At 38.8% G+C, this 19,160-nt stretch overlaps 1 protein-coding gene across 1 annotated transcript; it reads right to left on the bottom strand.

Annotated features, from left to right (window-relative positions):
- Positions 1–7,884: 7,884 nt before the first annotated feature.
- LOC118771656 (calcium-activated chloride channel regulator 1-like) lies at positions 7,885–18,930 on the bottom strand. Its single transcript, XM_036519667.1, has 16 exons — positions 18,778–18,930; positions 18,079–18,216; positions 17,569–17,719; positions 14,738–14,843; positions 13,555–13,733; positions 13,223–13,437; positions 12,900–13,121; positions 12,494–12,665; positions 11,651–11,757; positions 11,331–11,552; positions 10,739–11,009; positions 10,457–10,618; positions 9,438–9,671; positions 8,916–9,197; positions 8,145–8,383; positions 7,885–7,908 (listed from the first exon to the last, which is right to left on the bottom strand). Exons 1-16 carry the CDS (start codon positions 18,928–18,930, stop codon positions 7,885–7,887), a joined length of 2,877 nt encoding a protein of 958 aa, XP_036375560.1.
- Positions 18,931–19,160: the final 230 nt, after the last annotated feature.

The raw sequence follows: 19,160 nt of genomic DNA, 5'->3' as shown, positions 1-19,160 counted from the left end.
CATGGTTCTCAAAATGGACCACAGCGGTGAATGTCATTGCTCAGATTCAACGATTAGCTAAGAGGATTAAGAAGACAGAACCCTTAAATGTGGAGGAAAGAAGGAGGGCCTCACTCACTCTCATCAAGCTTGCACAGCAAGATGCCTTCAAAGAGGAGTTGCACATACTCAGCCAGAAATCTGGAAAGCTGTAATCACCAACTGTACCAGCTTGATCCAATCCTCCAAGATGATATAATGAGAGTGGGGGGATGACTGAGGAGAGCATCTGCACCTCTTGATCTGAGACACCCAATAATCCTTCCAAGAGATGGTGTTGTCACACGCCTCATCCTTGCACACCATCATGAAAAAAACACAACACCAAGGCAGAGGACAAACCCTAAATGAACTGAGGGCCAATGGTTACTGGATTATTGGTGGCAGTAAGGCAGTAGCCCAGTACATAAGACAGTGTGTCCCCTGTAGGAGTGCTCATGGACCACCAGAGGAACAACAGATGGCAGATCTACCTAGCAACTGTGCTGATCCCTCACCACCGTTCACCTACTGCGGAATGGACTGTTTTGGTCCGTTCCATACTAAGCAGGGTCACAAGGAACACAAACGGTATGGTCTCCTTTTCAGAGCAGTTCACATAGAGATGTTGGAAGACATGACGACCGATGCATTCATCAATGCCTTACGGTGTTTCATGGCCATCCGTGGAGCTGTTAGACATATCAGATCAGGGATCCAACTTTGTTGGAGCAAGAAATGAAATGGAAAGAGCCCTAAAGGGAGTGAACAAAGAAAGAGTGGCTGCATATCTAGCAGATAAGCAATGTGACTTCTGCATGAATGCGCCAGGCTCAAGTCATGTTGGAGGTATATGGAAGTGGCAGATAAGGACAGTGAGGAGTGTACTAGGCTCAGTCCTTGCACACAGTGCCGGAAGATTGGACAATGCTTCTTTAAGGACATTCTTCTACGAAGCCATGTCCATCGTAAATAACCACCCACTTACTGTTGACAGTATCAGTGATCCCAGAAGTCTGGAGCCACTAACACTAGGGATGCACGATATTGGATTTTTGCTGATATTCGATATGCCGATATTTTCAAACTCATTTTGGCCGATGCCGATGCCCATATCGGTAGCCATCTTCAAATATGAACGTGCCGCGTAGGCTATTATAGCCAAACTTTTCTTAATTCTAATAAAGCAACAATTCAAAAGAAACCTCCTCTTCGTACAGATATTGACTGAGAGAAGGCGAGCACAGGATGCTTTGTGCCAGGATACCGTCCTACAGAACAATAGAACAGAACCTTTGCTGCCCATTCTGTCCGCCAAAACAAGACGGATGTGGATGAAAGTCCGAAGCAAGAACTGGTGGGACAAACTTATTTCGAACCAGTTCGGAGTCCACAAGAGCACTGTGAAAAAGTTTGTGTACATGTTCTTTTCAGGGATGGTGAATGGACTCATCAAGCAGCTGATCCAATCGCCAAATGAGGAAGAAGTATGGGACATAATGTTTAACATAAACATGGTCTCCATAGTCAACCATTTTTTTGCACTGGCCGCCATGTTTTTTAAATTTTTTGTTTAACTCTGTCATGCATAGTAAAACGTTAATACGTCATTAGGCTACTTTGTGAACATGCGCAGAACGTTCCAAACGCAGGAGGCAATCCAATTCAGCGTCTACATGGCTAATATTTTCCGATCAAACAGATTATGAGAAATCTACACCACCTCTTTCAATCCGATTGAATTCTCGATAGGTTTGGGGAAGCCTATTTCATTGCGATCAAGGTTTTTACATAAGGCATTTTCATTCCGATTGATCTTGAATCCTATTATTAACAGAAACACACCCACTGTCAGTCCAAATCCAATTTATGTGTATATCCGATTGGAATCTGAACATCTGTAGCAGTTGAACAGCCAAAAATCACGAGACCTGATTTTTACAAATCCGTTTCAAACCAAATTCATATGTGGTTTGAAATCCGATTCAAATCACATTTTGCAAATCCGTTTAGGTCTGAATGCTCTGATCGGATTTCAGGTGTTTTTTTTTACGTCTATGACTTTTGACACCACATAGCCTATAGTTCACGTGTACATCACACGTAGGCTACAGGAAAAATGCTAGTTTGGTGGCAGAGGGAGCCATTGAAAAGTGATACCAGCGGTGATGGCTGCACGAAATAAAGCGGAACAGGCAAGCCCCCTCCGTCTGTGACGCTGTCTCACTCATTATGTTTATAAAAGATGCGCCACAGCTCCACATTGCCATGTTGTCCTAAATAGGCAAGCCCATTTCATTACCCTCCAATCTGGTTTGTTCAGTCCACTACTTCTACTTCCAGGCACAATGTCATTACTAATGTCGATACGACCGAAAATGAGGATTGCCACCCCAACACACAGATCAGATCTGATCACTTGCAATATATAGGCTAATGGGGACAGTCAATCAGGAAGATCGGATTCTGATCGGATATGCAAAAAAATAAGATTTGGACTGACAGTGTGAACATAGCATAAGGTTCTGAACAGTTATTTTTAGAATGTTCACTTAGCATTGTTGTGGCTAACATTTTGGCACCCCCATGTTAAGTCTATGGGCAAGTTAGAAAAGGCACAAGCCCTCCTAAATACATTGTGAGTGAGAAAGGAGTAGCTTAACAATTTAATGTATAATATGCATAGTGTAAAATTGTCGGAATTGTTTGGAACATGTGAAATTTCACTTGTTTTGTCACTGTATCTACTCTAGTAGCTAGTTAGCTTTAATACTATACCCACTAGCTAGCTGAATAGCTAATCCAGTGCAGCCAAACGATAGCGATCAATATTATCTTAAATAATGAAAAAGAGAACTTACTTCAAGATGCTTCTTCAGGTTAGAGGTTGACTCTTTTGTAGCGGATAGCAGTTTGGTTGCTGGCAAGCACAGCTTGCATTGTACTGTTATGTTGCAACCTTTGCCAAATTTGAAAGTAAAATGGTCCCACTATTTCCATGACATTAACGCGTTGCGCTGGTTGCTTTCTGTCTCACTCTCCATTCTACTGTCTTGTGAGTCAGGCAGGCTTCTTTTTTTTCACGAGGGGCATATGGGAGATACACCCCAGAGCTGCCTATCATTGGATAGATTTTCCAACCGAATAAACATTAAATGAAAAAAATAAATGAAATTATATGGGGAAAAATACAATGTAATCCCTTCAGTAATCGAAATATTTTTAAAATGTAACTGTAATTTGATTACCATCAATTTAAATAGTTACTGTAACGGAATAGTCACACTCATATTTTGTATTTTAAATACGTAATGCTGTTACATGTATTCCATTACTCCCCAACCCTGTATGTGTATATATATATATATATATATATATATATATATGGAGAGGGAGAGAGAGAGAGAGAGAGAGAGAGAGCAGAGAGAAGCTTAGCAGCACACCACTAGCAACTGTGGTGGAAAACTTTTGAGTAACTGTATACCCAATATGTAAATTCTAAAAAATGCAATAAATTGTAAAAAATGCAATAAGCATTGCTAGTATATGTTAGTTTTTTATTTTAACCACTTTATTTTAACTACTAACTATTTAGCACAGATAATTTAATATGTTAGCCTTAATAAACAATATGTATCCTATAATACGTTGTATGCATGTGAGCAGAAACTAAAAGAAGGGATGGGAGGGGTAAGCAGCTGTGAGATACCTGTATGCCAAGTAAGACTTATTATTGGGGCCTGTCTAGACGCTGCCCAAGCGCTACTTGGAAGATGGACCTTGAGTGTAAGATAAAAGAGTTGGACTCTGTAAAGGGGGGGGGGGGGCTGCTGAACAGAGATTCTTCATGGAATATAGCCAAGGCAGAACAGGTTAAGTAGGGACAGTTATTTTTATACATATAATAGGGTATGTGTGCCTTGGCAATATTGGAGGGCAGCTGAAGCAGGATTGATATCGGGGGGGGGGGGGGCGTGATAGCAGGGGGGGGGGTCTGAGTCTAAACTCCAAGAGGAGCTATGGAAAAAAGCATAAAAGAAAGATGAATTGGGGGGTTTTTCAGATTGCCCGGGGTTTTACGGAGGGGGTTTTACTGTCCAGTGTCTTTGTGTAAGTGTACAAACACAAAAGTTACGCCCTCTGTTCAGTCCCAAAACAGGAACTAGGCAATCACGGGTTGGCTGGCTTTATTTCCTATTGCCGTCTCTGTTTCCGGAACCGTATTATTTAAATTTTTTCTCACAACCCCTCCAGAAGCAGAGGTCTGAGCTAGCATCCTCCCAGGAACAAGTTGTTTTCTTATTGTAAGGCACATGAACATATCACCCGGAAGCCTGCGCAAAGTTCAGAATTGTGAGAGAAATAGCGGGAGAAATCAGTGAACTGCTCCCGTCTGTCATTCTAATGCTGATCTACCAGGCAAACACCGTAATAATTGATTAAGTTGCCTTATTAAGTACTGTTATACTTGATTTTATAAGGTATTATTTATAAGGGACAGAGTATTTGTTTCTTTGTTGAACACAGCTCATCATCCATGTGGCTGTCAAACACCATTGACATCCATGTGATGCTGGTGTAGGTACAAATTGTTGCCCTGAATTGATATACAAACTCACATAAGTATACAAAAGCTGTAAGTACAAGAATACACAAGCTGTTGAGAATTATGGACAATCCTGACCACCTCATCCATGGCAACACTGGCTGAGCACTTTCAGCAATAGACTGATCTCTCCAAAGTGACTGGCAGAACATCACAGGAGATCCTTTTTCCTGCAGCAATAAAACTCTTTAACTCCTCCCTCTTCTGTCATGGTGAGAACAACATATACTCCTTCACAACGCAAGTGCAGTTACGTGTGGAATCTCTTAAATGCAGTAACTATATAAGCTCATTTAGCGCAATTCTGCAACAGTTGTAAATTTCCAATTTTATTTTATTGGTGCAGTACTTTCATTTTACTCTACAGGTATGAATACTGGCAGTCTTGTTATTGTTCTATTTTCATGTTTATATCTGTTTTTTATGTTGTGTGCTTCTGTTTTTCCCACATGCTTGAATGCTTGCAAAGCAACTTCTTTATTGGCTTAATGAAGTACTGTCTTATATTATCTTTTTGAACTTAATCCACAATGATCTAACAAACTTTAAAAAGTAGTAGATTGTTTTTTTATTTATAACTTTTGGTGATTGTTTAACTCACAATGTTGTAATAGTAAAGGGCAAAGTGAATTATGGTTCATTATTCATCATTCATTGTACTTCATGCGGTTATCATGAAAATTTCCAACTGTTTTTTCTTGAAATACGTAATTATGCCAGAAAGGATAGAAATGGTGACAATTATCCCCATGATACAAAAAACAATGGTCATTACATTCATACCCTCTGACTCCACAAGAGGTTCAATCTTGTATGCCTAGGCAATGTTAGAGACATATGATTTTAAATAATGCTTATCTTCAGCTTTAATAGCAAAGAAAAGGACTCTTATACTGTTCATGGTGATATTGTCTAAAATAAATGAGAAGCCCTTCATGGAGTTAAATGTCAAATAATTCATTAAGGAACTTTCCTGGCCATGTATATGGACATTGCCCAAACAAAATTCACAGAAACTGGAACTTTATGGGTTGTAGTAGGCTTTATTTTTATTTACACAACCTTTTATTTCAGTACTTGTTTAACTCATAATGGTGTGAAATGAGAAATTTCACTTGAATTCCACAATCATAGTACAGGACAACATGCATTATGATTTTGCTGAATGGAAACCTTTGGCAGATGTTCTTTGTAATCAATATTTCAAAATTTAGAATGCATACTTCTGTTGATCACTCACCTTTAGTAAAATAACTATTTTTGTATTGTATAAAAACAAAAACAATTAAGAGAATGTCCTCAGAGTCCATGTGTCAAATGCAACATATCTATGTTCTGTCTCAGTGGAGTGGTACTGTAGTTTCACTGCATGTTCTTCTTCACAAAGTGGGTGTGATATTTTTCAGTGTGCCTAAATTCTTCAATGTCAAATAAAATTACCGTGAAATCCTTGCACTATTTGATAACTGAGCTTAACTCATCAAATGATGTCTACAGAATTAAAATACTTACAAAAAAGCACTGTCTGTAAAATATATAATTTGAATATAGAGCAATCGTAAAGTACTGGTGATTCAATGTCAACTTTAGATGACTTGGTTTGGCTCAAACTTGCCAACTTTTCTTATATTTAAATATGTTATTGTGCCAGCAAGGAGTGAAGTGGTTACAATTATCCCTGTGATACATAAAACAACAGCTGTTACATTCATACCTTCTGAATCCACATCAGTCTCCACAATCTCTGACTCCACAATCCATGATGCCTGGGCAATGTTAGAGACATCTGATTTTAAATAATACTTATCTTCAGCTTTGATAGCAAAGAATAGGACTGTTCCATTTTTCATGGTGATACCATCTAAAATAAATGAGAAGCCCTCCATGGAGCCTGCCTCTTGTGGTGGGAGGCCAGAAGTGTTGATCAACTGTGCATCACTGAAATTGGTCCTGAGAAGCTCAAAGTCTTCACTCATACGAATCTCATAGGCTGTGGCTGGAAAAAAGGAAACAGAGAAACCTGCTTAAGATGAAGCATGGTGGATCAGTGGAAAGAGTGCTTTCCCTTTTTATGCATTACAGTGAGAGAAAACTCAGACAATTTGTATGATTAGTTGCTGCTCCTGTTATCTATTTATTTCAACAGTTTAAAAAGTGAGAGTGGGAATACTGACCACCAGACATTGGATCAAATGTGCTGTATACAAGTGCTTTATATTTTGGAAACCTACAGTACCTGTTCTCTGGTCTAAGTCCTCCCTAGGAGCAGTCCAATTAAGGAACACCTGGTCTTCCTCTATTTTTGCAGTCAGATCTATGATTTTACTGGGAGGGAATTCTGGAGGGGGTACACCTGGAGGGAGAGAGACGATGAAGCTCTCCCCTATAGCTGTCCTGCTGAAATTGCCCACATCCATCTGCAAGTCATTCCCACTGAATGTAGGCTTTGGTGGGTTCAGTTTTACCTCTCCTGGAAAAAGCAATGTTATTGTTAGGCATAGGTTTGTAGTCTGACATCATGTAGGGCTATTTACAAACTTACAGAATGAATTATAAGAATGTTTACATAACATGCAACTGGCTTATTGATGTACAGTTTGTTACCATGAGATCTTTTTGCTGATTTGATCTGGGGTCTTATGGTGATTAGTAATAAATCTGCCTTCTTTGCAAAGTGGGTGTGATATTTTTCAGTGTGCCTAAATTCTGCAATGTCAAATAAAATTACCGTGAAATCCTTGCACTATTTTATGACTGAGCTTAACTCATCAAATTATGTCTACAGAATTAAAATACTTACAAAAAAGCACTGTCTGTGAAATGTATAATTTGAATATAGAGCAATCGTAAAGTACTGGTGATTCAATGTCAACTTTAGATGACTTGGTTTGGCTCAAACTTGCCAACTTTTCTTATATTTAAATATGTTATTGTGCCAGCAAGGAGTGAAGTGGTTACAATTATCCCTGTGATACATAAAACAACAGCTGTTACATTCATACCTTCTGAATCCACATCAGTCTCCACAATCTCTGACTCCACGATCCATGATGCCTGGGCAATGTTAGAGACATCTGATTTTAAATAATACTTATCTTCAGCTTTGATAGCAAAGAATAGGACTGTTCCATTTTTCATGGTGATACCATCTAAAATAAATGAGAAGCCCTCCATAGAGCCTGCCTCTTGTGGTGGGAGGCCAGAAGTGTTGATCAACTGTGCATCACTGAAATTGGTCCTGAGAAGCTCAAAGTCTTCACTCATACGAATCTCATAGGCTGTGGCTGGAAAAAAGGAAACAGAGAAACTTGCTTAAGATGAAGCATGGTGGATCAGAGAAAAAGAGTGCTTTCCCTTTTTATACATTACAGTGAGAGAAAACTCAGACAATTTGTATGATTAGTTGCTGCTCCTGTTATCTATTTATTTCAACAGTTTAAAAAGTGAGAGTGGGAATACTGACCACCAGACATTGGATCAAATGTGCTGTATACAAGTGCTTTATATTTTGGAAACCTACAGTACCTGTTCTCTGGTCTAAGTCCTCCCTAGGAGCAGTCCAATTAAGGAACACCTGGTCTTCCTCTATTTTTGCAGTCAGATCTATGATTTTACTGGGAGGGAATTCTGGAGGGGGTACACCTGGAGGGAGAGAGACGATGAAGCTCTCCCCTATAGCTGTCCTGCTGAAATTGCCCACATCCATCTGCAAGTCATTCCCACTGAATGTAGGCTTTGGTGGGTTCAGTTTTACCTCTCCTGGAAAAAGCAATGTTATTGTTAGGCATAGGTTTGTAGTCTGACATCATGTAGGGCTATTTACAAACTTACAGAATGAATTATAAGAATGTTTACATAACATGCAACTGGCTTATTGATGTACAGTTTGTTACCATGAGATCTTTTTGCTGATTTGATCTGGGGTCTTATGGTGATTAGTAATAAATCTGCCTTCTTTGCAAAGTGGGTGTGATATTTTTCAGTGTGCCTAAATTCTGCAATGTCAAATAAAATTACCGTGAAATCCTTGCACTATTTTATGACTGAGCTTAACTCATCAAATTATGTCTACAGAATTAAAATACTTACAAAAAAGCACTGTCTGTGAAATGTATAATTTGAATATAGAGCAATCGTAAAGTACTGGTGATTCAATGTCAACTTTAGATGACTTGGTTTGGATCAAACTTGCCAACTTTTCTTATATATAAATATACTATTATGCCAGCAAGGAGTGAAGTGGTTACAATTATCCCTGTGATACATAAAACAACAGCTGTTACATTCATACCTTCTGAATCCACATCAGTCTCCACAATCTCTGACTCCACGATCCATGATGCCTGGGCAATGTTAGAGACATCTGATTTTAAATAATACTTATCTTCAGCTTTGATAGCAAAGAATAAGACTGTTCCATTTTTCATGGTGATACTGTCTAAAATAAATGAGAAGCCCTCCATAGAGCCTGCCTCTTGTGGTGGGAGGCCAGAAGTGTTGATCAACTGTGCATCACTGAAATTGGTCCTGAGAAGCTCAAAGTCTTCACTCATACGAATCTCATAGGCTGTGGCTGGAAAAAAGGAAACAGAGAAACTTGCTTAAGATGAAGCATGGTGGATCAGTGGAAAGAGTGCTTTCCCTTTTTATACATTACAGTGAGAGAAAACTCAGACAATTTGTATGATTAGTTGCTGCTCCTGTTATCTATTTATTTCAACAGTTTAAAAAGTGAGAGTGGGAATACTGACCACCAGACATTGGATCAAATGTGCTGTATACAAGTGCTTTATATTTTGGAAACCTACAGTACCTGTTCCCTGGTCTAAGTCCTCCCCAGGAGCAGTCCAATTAAGGAACACCTGGTCTTCCTCTATTTTTGCAGTCAGATCTATGATTTTACAGGGAGGGAATTCTGGAGGGGGTACACCTGGAGGGAGAGAGACGATGAAGCTCTCCCCTATAGCTGTCCTGCTGAAGTTGCCCACATCCACCTGCAGGTCATTCCCACTGAATGTAGGCTTTGGTGGGTTCAGTTTTACCTCTCCTGGAAAAAGCAATGTTATTGTTAGGCATAGGTTTGTAGGTTTATATTTACAAACTTACAGAATGAATTATAAGAATGTTTACATAACATGCAACTGGCTTATTGATGTAGCATGTTAACATGAGATTTTTTTGCTAATTTCATCTGGGGTCTTATGGTGATTAGTAATAAATTTGCCTTTGCCATAGTTGAAGTTTGGTATCTCTGAAGTTAACTGCTGTTACTGCCCATACCCTCTCCCCTCTTTCTTTATTAAAGTGCATTTCTTTATTTCCTTCATAATTAATAGCTCTCTCTCACTGTACCTCTGGCTGGTTTCCTGTGAGTTACACCACAAAAAATAAAAACCTTCCCTTCGTCTACTGTCTAAAATTTCCATCGTCTTGTATTTGGACAAAGATGCACTTCAGAATAGCTTCTTTGACCCTAATCAGGCCAACCTCTGGGCTGGATGCCCCACACTTGGCTCTATGTGATTAACTGAGGGCTTGCATTCCATAAGGGTAACCTCTGCCCTTCTGTATCTGCAGTATCCAACACAGTACATGACCAGATTCAACCAGAGTCTGTGGTGGTGAAAATGGGAATACATGGCATTTCTGTTGAGATGGGATCCAAACTACTACCGATGCTTATTTACTGATTTACTGGCTGTTTCACACGTGTTGTCTTTGCTTCTTTCCTGAGTACTGATGTATTTAGGAGAACTTGTTATGATGTCCTATAAGCTTTCTACAAAAATCTTGGAAATGTTGCATGTTTAGTCGATAGTAATTATAATTTACCATCAATCACATATCCAGGTAAGTACATTGCATGGCTCTGCCCTTTGTTGGCTCTAGCTTTGTCCCCTTGTCCCCTTACTCGCACTTTCAGGTTATGCTTTCCATCTTTCAAGTTGGTAAAATATCTAGAGTAGATGCCATCATGCTTCTGAATATCAGCTCCTGAAAGACAAGACGAGATTAATTATGTTACAGTGGAAATACAGTTTCCCAATCTCCAACAAACTGTCAAATAACTTTACAAACTGAACACACAATGAAGTAAAGTATCACTTTAATTACCTGCGCCATTATCCAGAAGCTGTATCTCTCCTTTGTCTCCACTACTTGACACAATTGTGGCCCATACATCAGCCAGAGTCACAGGGACTCCTTTCTGATTCACATCTGCAAACACTGCCATGGGTTTGCTTCCATCACTGGACTGCTGGCTCATGTGGGCCTCCACTGTGACAGGAGCAACATCTGCTCTGGCAGCACGACTGGTCACTGTCATCGTCAGTGACTGAGGACTTGTCATTGTGTTATGGAGCCTGTACTCCCAATCTCCTCTCTGGAACCATAATTTGGATAGGAACACATATTAGAGACTAAATGCCTAAAGCATAACATAACTTACAGGAGAAACCAGTATTCCTCTTTCAAAGACAAAACATGCATATTTTTTTTGTAAGATTCCACCCCTCTGCTTAAAAATATATTTAAAATTAAGAAATTATTCTATTGTGCCTATCTAGCTACAGCCTTTCAATATGCAGATGAAAATACATGATATGGATACAAAAAGTGCACAGCTAAAATGAATTGATGTCTACAGAACTTGAGCAGGAATATTATATGTATTATTACAAAAGCCAAGAAGTTAAAAGCAAACCTCAGCCGTTCCTGGAATCTCCAGAGACAACATTTTTTTGGTGGCATCATGTTTGAAATTTGATATCTGACACGGAGTTCCAGTTGGGCTTATTATCGTGATGCTGGGTGGAATTGTTTCATAAATAATCAAAAATGTTGTTTGATTTCCAACTGTTTTATCAACAGAAACAATCCCATTGAATGAACCATTTCCATCTGCTCTCTTCCCGGTGCTCTCAAGCTATTTGGAGAAAAAACACAGATCCATATTTTTTGAATATTCAGTGCACACAAAATTGTGGCTTATTACTTTTCCACTGACCACTGCTTTCTGCTTACCTGAATTGTCTGTCGTGCAAGATCACCATCGGATGTTGTAAGTGATGAAAAGACATCCACAAGTTCATTGGTCTCCAATTTTTCTCTGGCTACAAAATATTTTCCTCCTGTCAATGCAATAAAAAGCATTTCTGAGAAGAGACACATGAAGGTGCAATATGAAATGATAAATATTCACCTAGGAATTGAACAGAATAGCTATTAGCCTCTCATCTTCAATTTCTGTGGCATATGTGAACACAGCTCAGGGAAATGGCCTCATTGCTGCAACAGTTGTTAATCTGTTTGGTTGCCAGACTTTATATCCTGGGTTAAATAGCAGAGATCCAGTTGGGGAGAGGGTCCTAGAACACTGCCTGGGAAAAAGACCTGCAGGCTTGAGGAAAAGTGCAAAAGGCAGAGAGAGGTGAGAAGGTAGGATATGCAGACAGCTGATGCAACAGGAAGGAGAGATTAGTATTTAGTTTAAATACATCATTTTCAGGATTGCTTTGGTACCAAATATACATGTAACATAATCATCATATGAAAGGGCACATGAGCCCACAAAATTAGCCATAAATTTAAAATTCCCTCTCTGACTGATCATTTGCCTTCTTCACATTAAAACACTCTCAGCAGAAGGTTCGTTGATTTTAATATTACTACTATATTTACCTGTGACTGAGAAATTTGGTATAATTCTTCGTCTCTTCAATAGCCTGTTCAAAAAGACTAAATGGCCTCAAGTTCAAAAGTTTGCCACCCCTGCCTTACTGTACACAATATAGAATATATATAGAATATATAAAATTGCACAGAGAAAGAAACACTGTCTGCAATATGCAATATTGTTTTCTTTACCTGAGATTTCAGATATGTTTTGTAGAATTGCATTTGGAGAAGGGCCAAGAGCAATTGTCTGCACAATAGCACCACTCTGAGCAACCCTGTCGATGCAGGTTATTTCAGACTCTCCATCAGTTAGGAAAATAATTTCATCCCCTGTTGTGTCTCCATCATCCTCACGAAGTACCTTGAAAACATTTTTGAAGAAATATTAAAAAACAAAAAACATTTTGGCTTGAATATCACTTAAAGCCGGAAGGGACAGTTGAAATCAGTAATAAAAATTGTAATTAATTAATAATAAAATTGAATGTTAAGGACAAACTGTATTGAATGCAATGCTCCTGGAATGGAGGAGTGAGTGTATAAAGACATGAAATAGTGAAGATTTTGATTTAAATTTCAGGAATTTGTGTTTTACCTCAAACCCTTTTTCAAGTCCTGCACAAATGTCTGTACTCCCACGTACATTATTTGGCAAGGAAGACACAAGGGCCTCCCTGGTTACTTTACTGTCAATCAAGGTGAGATTTTTAAGGATGTCAGCGTTATGGGTAAATGTTACAATGCCAACAGAGGACTTCTCCTCAATCCTCCGTAAGAAGAGTGAAGCAGCTTGTCGTTGTCTCTGTATTCTACCACCCTTTTAAAGACAAAACAGAGTTATTATGCCATCAAAGAATTGTGCCACCTGTATAAAGTGACAAGATAAAGAAATATAAATATATCACATGAGAAACTTACAAACATGCTTCCCGACACATCCAGAACGAGGCAGACAACCCGTCTGCTCCTCTTTAACACTGTGAACTTTGGCTCTGGAGGAGTGAATTTTTCCATTGGTACAGAACTTCTGAAGTCTTCAGACAGATCAATCACCTCCTGAACACTTCTGTAGTTGCATATTCGGTTCTGCTTATTTGGTGCCTCTGCATTGTGGCTGGTTTTGTTACAAAATCCTGTCTGCAACGCACAAATGATGTATAACATGTAAAATTAAATACAACTTTATTGTTAAATGCATGCATTAATTCCATTCATAATAAATTTCATTTACAGTTTTGCATTTTTTCTACTACTTACAAGATCTAAACTCTGAAGGTACATTATAGATGAAGGTATATTTTGATGCTTCTCAGGATAGAATGCACAGTCTCCCGTAGGCAGACCAGTATTTTGGTCAAAAGAGCAGGACTTCATAGAGTTGTGCAGTTTGGAGACAGCAAACCTTCTACCCACAATGGCTTTGGGACATCTGAAAGTGTACAAACTTCCTTTAGAGGCACAGAAACATAACAGTCTTACATAATACTGTATGTACTATGCATATGCACCAAATCACCATAAAAAATGCATCTACATAAAAAAAGAATGCCACTGCCACAGACAAAAGAAGTGTATATCTGTTTAATAAATTTATAGTATTTTAAAATGTCTTTTCTTTTGCAATTTTACATATAGTACCAGTAAAAACTTTGCACATGCCTGATCAAGATAATAGGTAACATGCATTCAAAGACACAAAAATTCAAATCTACTGGTTCAATGCACTCGTCTTTCTGCTTGTCTGGCCAATTGTCAGTACTCCGCCCCCTTAGCTGTGGTGTTTTTGTTTTTCCTGTCCATGTGCTTTTGTTTTCCTTGTGTTCTAGCCCTGCCCCACTCCCCGTCCGATCTCCCACCGCCTGATTGTCTGCACACCTGCTTCCCATTCCCTCGTTAGCGCTGCTCTATATCTTCCCTGTGTGTCCCTGTCCTGTTGCTAGTTCGTAGCAGTGTGTCACCTGTTCACCTGTTTTGTCCCCGCCGGTTTTTGTCTGTGTGCTTTTCTCGTCTCCTGACCTGTTTTGTTGTTTCGACCTGATTCCTGCCTGCCGTTTCTGCCCTGATTGCCCGATTGATTCTGCCTGCCCGGTGTTCAACCCTGCCTGCTCCTGTCTCCCTGAACCTGGACTGCACTCGGACTGTCTCTGGTTTTGACCCTGCTTGTTTTTCGTTCTACGATCCTGCCTGTGTTCAATAAACCGCTCAGAATTCGGTTCAATAGATGTATTACAAGATGCAATTAAGAAAATATTATTATTATTATTATTATTATTATTATTATTATTATTAGTAGTAGTAGTAGTAGTATCATTAATAATAATAGTAATAACAATAATAATTATAACAATAACAATACACCTTGTTCTAAACAACATGATTCTAATTTTACACTAATAGTAATTACATTTTAGACTGCATTAAACAGTGGTGTACCTTGTTGCTTCAGCAATGTTCCCTGATGAGTAGAATGGTTGTTCCTCGTTGTACTCATCATAGACACCCCATCGGAGATGAGCCCATTCATGAACAAGGACTCTTTCTGGAAAATAAATTCAGCATTTGCAGGACGTAACTTAATTCAAGGTCTGGTTTAAGTCATACACGCTCATGCAAAATTTTTATGATTCTTGGTAAATAGGTGCATAAAATATATTTCCTTTTAAGATTTCCTTTCAAAACAATAGATAAAGTAAATTTAAGATACATGCCCATACCTCCCATGATATTTCAAATTTTATGTGCTATCTAGACTTATGAACTCACAGACTCTTGTCAAGCTCTGGTTGATTTTGTGGGTTAGGGTCAACTGTGGATCTGCCTAACTAATAATGGTGTATTAGATGTATTAGGCAGTGACATTTGCCTCAGTTTACATGATTCCAGAAAAGATATTTACAACATGTCAGTAGCTATTACGATACAAAGCATGGCCACCACCATAGACTTAGGGGTGATTTACTAGAGGTTTTTAAACTCATAAAAGGACTCAGTAAGGTTAACAACAATACATTTTAGGGTGGGTTCAGTCTGTAAAACAAGGGGCATAAATGGAAACTAGTTAAGAGTAAGTTCCACACTGATATAAGGAAGGATTATTTTACACAAAGAGTTATCAATACACAGAATAGGTTCCCAGGTCATGTAGTTGACACAGAGACCCTTGCTGTGTTCAAGTCGAGATCTGATTCAGTTTTGGATTCTCTTTAATTGTAATTGCGAGCTTAGTTGGGCCGAGTGGCCTGTTCTCATCATAATATGTTCTCATTATTCTTATTATTATTCTTATATGGCCAGTATTGCCAGCATGCTATACCAATTTTCACATAGGTATGGTGATGGTACCATCTTGCGTACCTTTCACTTCATTATTTTTTCAACTAATTTATCAATTATTTTATTGAAAAATCTTCTCACATATATGTATATATATATATATATATATATATATATATACAGTACTGTGCAAATGTTTTAGGCACTTGTGAAAAAGTGGTGTAAATTCAGAATGCTTTCAAAATAATGAAATGAATAGTTTTTAATGTATGTATTAACAACATACAAAGTGCATGCAACAGAAAAATCAATAGTTAAATCAATATTTGGTATGACCACCCTTGGCTTTCAAAACATCACCCATTCGCTTGGGCATACTTGTGCATCGTTTTGTAAGGTACTCGGCAGGTAGGTTTATCCAAGCATCTTGGAGAACTTGCCACAGTTCTTCTATGGATTTTGGCTGTTTCAATTCTTTCTGTCTCTTCATGTAATCCCAGACTGACTCGATGATGTTGAGATCAGGGATTTGTGGGGGCCACACCATCTGTTGCAGGACATCTTGTTCATGCACCTGCTGCCATTGTGCTGCATCCCAGGTCTTGTGTTTTTGTGCATAGATGAGTCGTTTGGCTTTGTTTCCACATCTGAGGAATGGCTTTTTGGCTGCAAGTCTTCCCGTGAGACCACTTCTGACCAGACTTCTCCGGACTGTAGATGGGTGTACCAGGGTCCCTGTGGTTGCTGCTCTGAGCTGATGGCACTGCTTGACAGCTTCTGATTGCGGAGGGACGTCAAATTGATGTGCCTTTCATCTGTTGAACTAAGTTTCCTTGGCCGACCACTGCATTTCTGGTCCTCAACCTTGCCAGTTTCTTTGTGCTTTGTGCTTCTTCAGAAGAGCTTGGATAGCACATCTGGAAACACCTGTCTGCCTCAAAATTTCTGCCTGTGATAGACCCTGCTGATGCAGGATGACCACCTTGTGTCGTGTTTCTATGCTCACCCTTGTTATGGTGTAAGATTAGCAATCTGCTCCGCAACCTCACCTTTTCAGTATGGCTGATCCTCACCCAGTTTTATTCCCTCTACACATGTGTTTCTGTTTCAGTTAATAATTGTGGTTAAACCTGCTTATGTTGCTAATGATTACCACCTATTTTGTTTAGTTGTTTGGTATAGTTGTTTTATCATGCATTGGAGTATATGCCTACAAAAAAAGGTTTGGAGGGTCTGGAAGGTTTTGTGTTAGTTTGCCACTTTCTTTAATTAGTCTTAGTGGCACATTTCACTATTTTCAAAAGAAATGTTCAAAAATCTAAAATATGATTTCTGACAGTGTTGTAAGTTTTTTTTGAACTGGTATTACATTGCACAGAATGTAAAAACTGTGTTTGCGCTGTAAGTGACACATAATTGCAATTGCGTTGATGGTGATTACAGAATGACTGTTATTAATGACAATAAGACACTGTACAGTACTAATGTTAGATTTTGAACTGCTGTATGCAGATTGGTTTTTTTGGCACATACAGTATTCTGCCATTTTTGGTTGACCAGCGACTCTGGAGTGTGTTTAAGCCGCATCAAGTACCCTACCAGCCTACCCCCAGCCGGTGGATTGGACACGTTCCCTTTGGATACAGATAAGATTCATGAGATCTCCAACGTTACCAATACACTACCCGGGTAGTACTAGCAGTAGTATTAGCGATAGTAGCAATAATACATGTATGTACAAAGATCTGAGCTTGGAAACACACATCACTGTCAATTGAAATGAATTGAGTTTGTATACTGACTGACTGAACATTGTTACTGTTTTTTCCTACTCAACCAGTGGTCGTGGCCAATTCACTCCTAGAGCCGAACCTAATGTAGATTTCTGGTCCAAACATTAGCAACCTGTGTTTCGGTGATAGTAATGGTGGTTACACACATATATATCTCAGACCCAAAATTTATTGTTTTGAAGCAGATTCGTCTCTTACCTCGAGGTCCATAAGCTTGAAGGAGATTGTCAATCAACAGGAAGTTTGGAGTTAAATGAATATATCTTCCTGGTGCTCCACATTCACCATACTGTAGAGTGTATGGATCATCTGCATGTTGTGGGTTTGGTTTATTAATGATTATATTTGCCTAAAAATTGAAATTGTCATCACATATTATAATAACATGATTTAAAAATGTTAATGGTTTGTCTGTAACTTATGCTGCAACATTATCATCACATTATCGTCTGTATTATTGTGTTAAGGAATATCTGATAGTGAGTCTAAAATTGCTTTGCTCTGATGCTTTTAGGCATCATTCTTGTAGTTGAATCATCACTCAAGAAACAGATTAAAGTCATTTCAACTGTGGAAGTATGTACTTCAAAGATTTGAACAAGCTTGCTTGAGAGCAAAATCAAGTATAATACAGTATAACAGTAAGTAAAAGAAAAGTTACATTTCCTGCTTCTTTTTCAGATGGGAATCATTTCATATGATTCTTACCTTTTCGTAGGTTTCTGTCCGTGCTTTGGAATACTGTCCTTTCGACCAGTTAGGAGGAACTAATATCTTAACCTCTTTGAAATAAAATCTGTTTATGGACACTTCAAAGAGGTAATGCGAGGATTGAATCACCATGTCCTACAGGAGCAGAACAAAGCAAAAATAAAAAGCGCATACACACAGCATGAAAGGGCAGGCTAAAATCTGGAAGCAGATATATGTTCTTCACACACTGCGAGTAATTGGGTTGGAAAAAGGCTTGTCCTACTATCATACATTCCCGGGAAAACATCGTGACCAGCAAATTTATTGTCGTAGCTCACTGGAGTAATTACACATTAACTTTGCAGCAGGATGACAACTGTGACTTTAAATCATCATTAAATTGTTACATTGCTTATATTAAGACTGGATTAACTTGAAAATACGGAACAAATAATGAATTTCAAGAAGCTATTTTAACTGTACGATTCTGTTCAGATTCAGTCTGCACATTGGCGATATTGAGGTAGTTGCTGTCGGTGTTGTACCTGACAGAATCTGGTGAAGGATGGCAAACTTGCAACACTCAGCACACTCACCAAACAAACAGTTTACCACATATGGTGGAAGCATACATTTAATTCTCAGTAAATAATTCTTAACTAAAACAGTTATAGGATAATCGTCAGAATGTTTTGATCTCAGTGCTTATATTACCTTTATTCTTTCAATGAGCTGTGAGTTTTCAAGCACTGCTGGATTGATGGCGAAGACTACGTCTGTGTATCCATTTCCATCCAGTCTGATCCCAGAGACCGATGCTAACAGATAGACCACCAAAGCAGAACCTATTGGTTTGGGGGTGCGCATGACTGTAGTAGTTTGACGTTAATGTGCAAGGAAGCGATTGATTCCCCGTAATTTATTGCACAGGTTTAAACCTGTATCTTTTGGAGCGCACCGGAGAGGTCCCAAGAAAATCCCCCCACCTTTAGCCTTTCACCATCCTTTTATAATGATTCTGTTGTTATTATGTTGACATCACCCGGATAACACATTTGCTACCCCTGATGTGGCTCTTTGCCTGTCTAAATTTCATT

Source organism: Megalops cyprinoides, chromosome 2, assembly GCF_013368585.1.
Source record: "Megalops cyprinoides isolate fMegCyp1 chromosome 2, fMegCyp1.pri, whole genome shotgun sequence".
NCBI lineage: Eukaryota > Metazoa > Chordata > Actinopteri > Elopiformes > Megalopidae > Megalops > Megalops cyprinoides.
This window is presented reverse-complemented; position numbering and strand designations above follow the sequence as displayed.

Excerpts from the sequence above, each read along its gene's own strand:
- LOC118771656 (XM_036519667.1), bottom strand. The coding sequence starts at position 18,930 with ATGCGCACCCCCAAACCAATAGGTTCTGCTTTGGTGGTCTATCTGTTA. Across the intron at positions 13,734-14,737 it reads AACATTGCTGAAGCAACAAG|ATGTCCCAAAGCCATTGTGG; the intron begins GTACACCACTGT and ends GTACACTTTCAG. Across the intron at positions 13,438-13,554 it reads GAGTTTAGATCTTGTAAGTA|GATTTTGTAACAAAACCAGC; the intron begins GTAGAAAAAATG and ends CGTTGCAGACAG.